General features: G+C 54.5%; 1 protein-coding gene across 1 annotated transcript in view; it reads right to left on the minus strand.

The window, feature by feature from the left end:
• Window positions 1–8,064, minus strand: part of ZC3H12D (zinc finger CCCH-type containing 12D) — a 29,845-nt gene that overhangs the window by 1,660 nt on the left and 20,121 nt on the right. Inside the window, exons 4-6 of the mRNA XM_029943249.1 lie at window positions 4,619–4,853; window positions 1,173–1,279; window positions 5–140 (exon numbers count right to left, since the gene is read on the minus strand). Of these exons, the coding sequence (XP_029799109.1) occupies window positions 5–140; window positions 1,173–1,279; window positions 4,619–4,853 (478 nt within the window). The remainder of the gene's footprint in view (window positions 1–4; window positions 141–1,172; window positions 1,280–4,618; window positions 4,854–8,064) is intronic.

The following is an 8,064-nucleotide window of genomic DNA, read 5'->3' on the forward strand; positions in this document are numbered from 1 at the left end:
CCGCCGCCGCTCGGCCTCGGCGCCCGCGTCGCGCCAGGCCCGCGTCTGCGCGCGCAGCTCATCGGCCACCGCCAGCTGCGCCCAGTGAGGCCGCTCAGGGTGGTAGAACTTGCACTTGACGCCGTAGGTGCACTTCTTGCCTGGAGGGGAAGACGGAAGGGAGAGAGGACGGGTTAGACCTCGGGCAGGAGAGGCTCCCTGGAGATTCCTCGGCGCACTTCGGGAGTACCAGGCTTGGGGCCGGACAGGGAGGGGAGAAGTGCCCTGGGGCCGAATTAGATGGGTGACGGGCCCCGCCCCGCCCCTTGGTGGAGGGCGCTGGACCCAGTCATCTCAGTGTCGGGCCGGGAGATTGTCCATCTGGAACTCCTTTGGACCAGGGACTGAAAGAAAACCTCTAGATCCAATGGCCTTCGGCCTCCACTTCCCCAAGGACCCTGTGGCTAGGGCCACCCTTGTGGAGAGGGTGGGGAGCGGATGCTCACCGCACAGGATCACACGTCCTGTTCTGCCTCAGTTTCCAGCATTGGCTTCATGGCTAGTGCTAACCGTTGCCCTCACCCTACAGGCTGTTCTAACAGAGAGGATCAAGCAGTCTGTCACCCGAACCTGGACACTTCTGGGCGTGCATGGGCGCAAGAGGAGCCAACCTGAATGTGTGTGTGGTCACCTTAACTCTGACAAGAAATGACTTCGAATATCACCTTGAACTTCTGTGGACCGAAAAACAAGACCTGAGGGCATAAACAAACAAACCTGCCAAAGCAAGTCACTGAAAGAGCTGGCTCCAAGTGCCCTGTGATAAAATCCTTAATTCTTAATGGGTAGCACTGAGCAAAGGCCATGAAGGTCCTGGGGTAGAGGGTCGGTGGGTGGAATGCAGACAGACTGCCAGAGTGCCAGGCGGGGTGACTGAGGAGGAGGAGCTTGGGGCTCACACGGTAAGGCTGTGCCCTGTGGGGGACGCCTGCATCCCAACGTCACATACGCTGCCGTGCAGCAGTTCATCCTTAAAACAACCCAGTCAGCAAGTGCCGTCCAGAGAGGTTAATGATCTCTCTGATGTCACACAGCCAGTTGGGAGCAGAACCCAGGCCAGCACTTCTGACTGTGCCCTGCGTTGCCCTACACAAGACCTGAACAGGGATCGTGGGGCATGGGGTGCCACCCACCGTAGGGGCAGTGCTGCCAGGATGGCTCTGGGGGCCTGGGCTTCCTGCTCAGGAAGTTGCTCAGGGTGGGTCCCCGGCGGCCCAAGGGGTCATCGGGAGGCATGAACCTGTAAAACAAGCACAGGGGGACAACTGTGAGACCCACAGAAACTTCCCACCGGCACCTGCATGGGGAGTGGCCCCAAGCCAGCCAGTGAGAGGATGGGCACAGCAGGCACGGCCTGGACCTCCCTTCTCACTGAACCCATGAGCCGCAGAGCATGGATCTCAGGAGAGCAGCTGTGGGCCTCCTTCTGAGAGTTTGCCCAGCAGTGCCCCAGTCACCCAGCATCACCTTTAAAACTGCAGGCTGTGGGGGCACCCAGGTGGCTCAGTCAGTTAAGCGCCTGACTTCAGGTCAGGTCACAATCTCATGGTCCCTGAGTTCAAGCCCTGCATTGGGCTCTGTGCTGATGGCTCAGAGCCTGAATCCTGCTTTGGATTCTGTGTCCCCCTCTCTCCCTACCTCTCTCCCGCCCTCAGAAATAAATAAGCATTAAAAACCTGCAGGCTCCTGGCTTCACATCGGACCCGCTTTATCAGACTCTCAGGTGGTTCAGGAATCTGCCTTTTAACCACTGCCCAGGTGATTTTTATGCACTAAAATTGAAGTGTAACTCTTGCAGGGCTCCCCTGGGCCCTGGGTTCAAAAGTGACTCTATGCCGCTCTCCCACTGTCCTCAACAGAAGGGACAGATCTCCCCGGGGCTGCAAACAGCCCTCGGCCTGTGGGCTCATACGGGTGGGGGGGTAGGTGTTAATAGGGTTTGAAATGCCAGCTGGTGAGCCGGTGAAAAAGCAGATCCCAGGTATAGTGGGCACAGAGCCTCAGCGCTCTGTGAACCCGGGGGTCCTGGGTTTGGTCTCAGCTTCCGGGGCTGCCTGACCCCGGCCCTCCTCCTCTGATACCACCCTGCCCCACGTCTGCCCCTTCCCATCTCCCTGGAATCAAGTCTCAGAAGGAAGGGAATGCGTCCTGAGCATGTCCACGGCTCAGAAGGGAACACATTCCTTAGGAGGAAAACGCCCTTCGTTGAGGGCCACCCGTGTTTTCCTATGAATACTTTCGTTCCCAGGAGACACTTCCAGGTCATACAAAGGTTCCGCTATGGGAGTTGTGGTTCCTAAAAGGGGGCCTGTTTTCAGGGGCTGGTGTCCCTCCGAGAGTCAAGGGTCACACTGAGTCCTACCACAAGGACCACAGTCGCTAGGCCAGCCCAGGACTGGGCAGTCGCTGATCCCAGGCCGCCTCCGTGGCTCACATCCCGGCTACACAGCCGGCTTCTCTGAGCTGGGCCCTGACCAAGAATCTGGGGAGCCGCCCAGATTAGAGGTTATTAGAGGTTCCCAAAGGCTTTACCTCCTGCTCTCTGCTGGGCCTGGGCCGCAGTGAGCTGGGCCAAGAGGGCCCTATGGACGTGCCCAGGGCACTGGGGCAGGCGTCCTCACCCCCAGGCAGGCTCTGCCTTCTGGCAGCTGGGGGACCTTCTGGCAGGCCCTGAGCACAGAGGCCAGTGCGTCAAAAAGACTTGGCCTTGACCCCAGGCTGTCGCCAGGCTAAAGGCAGCCATGATCCATCAGACTTCAGTGAGGAGTTTCTGGAGCCGACTGTCACCAGACTTTCCAGATTCCTCCATGCCTGGGCTGTATAGAGGGAGCTGCTGGCCTTGAGTATATGGAAATGGCCAGGGGGCTTTTGGGGCGGTAGCAGCCCCCCCCAGTAACTGCTTGCAAACGTCAGCTCTGGGGCTTAGGAGGGTGTAGTAGGGGCAACAGTGCCCTCTAGAGGCACCACGTCCTGGCCTGGCCTGTACCTGGTAGGTAGTTAGGTACTCTTAGGGACTCCTAGGGGGACAGTTCTCCGTAGTCCTCACAACCATCTCAAACGTAAGTATGATTAGCCCAGGTATGCTTAATTCAAGGTGAAGAACATTAGGCCAGTGACAATGAAGGTTTTCCCCATGACACACAGCCCGTAAAAGACAAAGCCTACGCTGGAAACCTCCTCTTCTGTCTCCTAAGTTCTAGCTCTTTCCAGCACACCGTACTGCCTCCTGGGCATCAAGATCAAGAACTGGCCTGCCGCATGCAAGTGGCCTGACCCAGCCGACCGGTCACACCTTTCCCCTTTCTCTCTTCCCCAGGACCGAAGCAGTTCACTTACTGATTCACTCACTCACTCACTCGCTCATCTACAACTACGAGTTGAGCGCCTGTGACGGGCCATGGCAGACCAGACACTTACAGCCCCTGTCCTCACAGAGTTGGGAGTTTCTCTTAAACCATATTTCTAAAGCCAGTCTCAGAGCCCAGAATGAGGATCAAGCTAGCACCGCCTGGAACAGAAAGTGAAAGGAGAGAGATATCCCAGGTTGCTGTATTCTCCCCGCCCCGCCCCACCCCTGCTAGTCTCAGACCCGTGGCCGCCCTACCAGGCTCCTAGCCTTTGCCCCCGCCATGCCTGATGGCATCCAAACTGCTTCCTCCCCACCTTACCTCTGCCCAGGGGCCCTTGCCCAGCACCTGCTGACAGGTTTGTGCTTTGTGTCCCTGGCATCGCCTTCCCCGAGCTGTAGCTGGTTGGCTCGGGGTGGCCCTGACCCAGGGGAACCCACCTAGGGGACCAACTACAGGCTCTGGAAAATTGCAGCCAACAGGTATGGAGACGGACTCAGTTCCAAGTTCTTTGCAATTCCCCACCCGAAAAGATGACTCCCATATATAATTCAAAACTTAAAAAAAAAGGACATGAACATAAAATACGTGAGTGAAAATGCAACATGGTTCTGATTTTCCCTGTGATGCCCAGTTCGGTGCTCTTACCTGTAGTAAATGCTTTAAAAATAAAAGCAACAAGGGGCGCCTGGGTCGCTCTGGATGTCAGCTCAGGTAATGATTGCACGGCTTGTGAGTTTGAGCCACCCGTCGGGCTCTGCGCTGACAGCTCAGAGCCTGCCTGGAATTCTCTGTCTCCCTTTCTCTCCCTGCCCCTCCCCCATTTGCACTCTCTCAAAAATAAACAAACATTAATAAATAAATAAATAAGTAAAGCAACAAGTTGATGGGGCTCCAAGCTGGAGCTTGGCCCACCTGTGGGGCAATTCTTTGCCAGGTCAAAGACGTGTGGGCATGGGAACAGAAAGGTCATGGACAACTGGGCCAGAACAGCCTTGTTGGGGAACGGTGATCACAAAAGAGAAGAGAGTGAGAGAGACTTCACGGCCCCTGGGGGACAGAGTGGGTGACTTCAGGCGGGCTCTGTCTCCAGGACTGGGTGTCCTTTGCTTTGGTTCAGTGTGCCCATGACCGCAAGCCCCACTGGGCTTCAGCTATTTGCACTGGCCTCCCGCCAGTCACGCCAGCCCCCCCCCCCCTGCCCCCCCCCCCCACGCCGTGCCAGCACCTACCTGTCGTTGACAAAGGAGAACATGAGCAGCCTCTGCTCGATGAACCACTTCCACTCAGGGTTCTCGCTCTGGAGGTCGCGGTAGTTGTCATTGGAGACGATGACGCCGTCCTGCTCGTAGGCCACCTTCACAATGTAGCGGTCGTCGTAGCAGACCACCCGCTTGCCATTGACCTTGCGGGACGGGGTGTACACCAGCACCGCCTGCCTCTCCAGCTCCTCCAGCACGTGCTGCTCTGGGGGCCACAGGTGGGACACAGGGTATGGTGGCTTTCTGGGTGGGGCCCCCGCCCCTGAAGCCATTCTCTGGTCACCCAGCGTGCGTGGCAGCTCGGGGAGCCCCTCTGAGCCAACTCCTCCTCCCCCACCCCACGGCCCAGCCTGTCACGTGAGCAGGGAGGTCCAGAGAAATTCCCCAGCGGCCTGAGGTCAAGAGGGCTCTTGGCCTCTGTCCTCTCTAAGTCATGAGGGAGTCCAGAGAACAACACCCTACAAGGGAGAGTCACTTTGGAAGGCAGTATGAAGCCATAACTCTTGTCCTTTTGATGCCATCATCCCCCTACCACAGTAGACACGAGAGACCTTCTGGAGAAAGACATTCATAGTTTAACTGGAATCCTAGCGATGCCTTAGAAATTACTGGGAGACTTGTATCCATCTGGAAGGCTCCTTCCTGAGCCCATAGCTCAAAGCCACTGTTCATCTTCCCCATGGTACAGGAATCTGCTTGGGACACCTTCAGGATAGGGCATACCGTAACACAGCTCTACGGGACACAAGGATGTAAGAGCAAGGGTCTGGGGTTCGGGATCTGTACTTTGATCCCAGTCTCAGCTGTAGCTCCTAGGTACCCTCATCCGTCTCTGCACACCAGACTTCGCATTTCATTTAAAACGAGGCTAGCAATCCCTCCTTCGTGTCCTCAGTGTCTGTGAGTAGACAGGGTAAGCTCGCGTGAGTGACAGCTGAGGTGAGGAGGTGAGCGTGATTCAGGGCGTACAAACGCCGCAAGGCCTCTTACAGGGGCTGAGACCCCCACTCCTGGGAAGTCTGCGCTGATCTTCGTTTCACCTTCGGAGGCATGCAAAGGAAAATCCCTTCTACCGGTGACAGTTCCTTAGAACTTGGAAGAACTTTAGCATGTTCTTCACAAACTGTTTCTTCCCTCAAATCTATATCTGTTCCTCTATGACATGGTTTCTCAACTTTTTAAAAGTACAAATGCTTAGGGCACAGAGGATAATTTTTTAAAATATTTTTTAATGTTTCATTTGTTTTTGAGACAGAGAGAGACAGAGTTTGAGGCAGGGAGACACAGAGAGACACACACACAGAATTTGCAGCAGGATCCAGGGTCCGAGCTGTCAGCACAGAGCCCAGCCCGACGTGGGGCTCAAACCCACCAACCATGAGATCATGACCTGAGCTGAAGTCAGACGCTTAACAGACTGAGCCACCCTGGCATCCCAAGAAAGGATAATTTTTAAAGCCACCTACGCAGCAGTCCTATAGAGAAGTAAAATGTGGCCGTGCTTTTGAAGTCCCCATCGCCCCTCCCATGTCTCGTGTACCTGCCGGCCCTTCTACGTAGCCCGATTCTTAGATTTGTGTTTATACTTCTCTTCCTTTCATTTTTAAGAATGCATATGTATGCGTCGCCCCAAAAGGACTATTTTTAATGTGATTAGAAACCTCTAGACTTTACAGATTCTTGTGTGCTTGCTTGCTTGCTGTAACAGTGTGTTGGGGAGGTTTGGCCATGTCCCTGTGTTCCTCACTGTCAGTTCTGCACGTCAGCATCTGAGGACAGGAGTACAAGGACTCCTCTAGGGAGTGGCTCGGAGAGTGATACTGCTGTGGGTGGGGAAGGCACTTTCCAAGACGGTGCCGGAACGTTCTCTCAAGCCATTGTATCACGTGCCCTCCAACAAGGCATTCAAGACCTTGTCCAGGCACCAGGGTGACTCAGTCAGCTGAGTGTCTGGCTTCGGCTCAGGACATCATCTCACAGTTCGTGGGTTCGAGTCCCATGTCGGGCTCTGTGCTGACAGCTAGCTCAGAGCCTGGAACCTGCTTCGGATTCTGTGTCTCCCTCTCTCTGACCCTCCCCTGCTCTGCTCACTCTCTCTCTCTCTCTCTCTCTCTCAAAAATAAATAAAACATTAAAAAATTAAAAAATAATAAAAAAGAAGAAGATCTTGTCAGGACTTGGCTTTCCAGGTTTCTGAAGTTTTGCCAATCTGGTGGGTGTACAGTGGCCTCTTATTGTGGTTTTATTTTGCATTTCTTCCGGTACTAATGAGATCGAGCGTCTTTTCATATGTTTATTGGCCATTTATGTGTTCTCTTCTGTGAAAGGCCCATTCATGCTTTAGTGCATCTTTCTGTTGGTCCTTTGTCTTTTGTCTTATTAATTTGGAGAAGCTCTCTATAGATTCTGGCCAGTGATCCTTCATCAGGAATGTGTGATGGATCGTCTCTCCCAGTTTAAGGCTTGTCTTTTCATTTCTTTGTTTTTGTGGTATCCACTAATGAACAGAATTTCAATGCAGTCAAATTGATGAATCTTTTCCCTGAAGCTTTGCACTTGTTGTAACTTGTTTAAAATTCCTTCCCTGCCCCAAAGTGATTTCCCTACCCTTTACGCATACTATATTTAAACATTACACAACCATTGAGAGCCGCCATTCTCCATGTCCAGACTGTAAAGCAGAGTTTAGGGTAAGCAGTGCATGGTGGAAAACTGAGCATAAGGACTTCCCTCTGCCTCCGTCTCACAATCCCATCGACGTGGCAGTAAAGAAGCACAAAACGGGGAGGGAATCCATCATCACGTTAGAACAGGCCAGGGAACAGCAGCAGACCCAGGAGACCATACTGAACGCCCAGCACGTAGGGAGCCATAGCCCAGAACGTGGACAGAAGGCCGGAGTGGACGGGGAGCCGTTCTCCCTGCAAAGACCCGAGTGTTCAGCTGGCCCATGGAGAGGAAGTCGGAAGCCTGCAGGAGTCAGGGTGATCCCCGAAGGGCCACTCCTGGGGCAGGTGCATGCACCCTCTCCCTGCACTCCCCACTATAAGGAAGGTGCTATATCACTAGGAGGGAGGAGGTTCCAAGTGGCCTTTGAACTTGAGCAAAGCCATCACAGGGCACCGTGCACTGTGCGGCAGGGCCTGCCTGCTCCACACAGGGTCTCCCCGAGTGAAATCTGCTGGTCCACACTGACCGTCAGCCAGGCCACTCCTGGAAGGATCCACGCATCCGGAGAGAAGGAAATCACATAGGGGTGCATCTAACCAACCTGGCTCTTTATTCGCAAATAAAAACTGACAACCACCAGGTACTAGACCTTTGAGAAGCATGCACACATACACACACACACACACTCACACAGGCACGCACACACACCCACAAGCACACCCCTACACCCCCTCACATATACACCC

Source organism: Suricata suricatta, chromosome 7 (assembly GCF_006229205.1).
Source record: "Suricata suricatta isolate VVHF042 chromosome 7, meerkat_22Aug2017_6uvM2_HiC, whole genome shotgun sequence".
NCBI lineage: Eukaryota > Metazoa > Chordata > Mammalia > Carnivora > Herpestidae > Suricata > Suricata suricatta.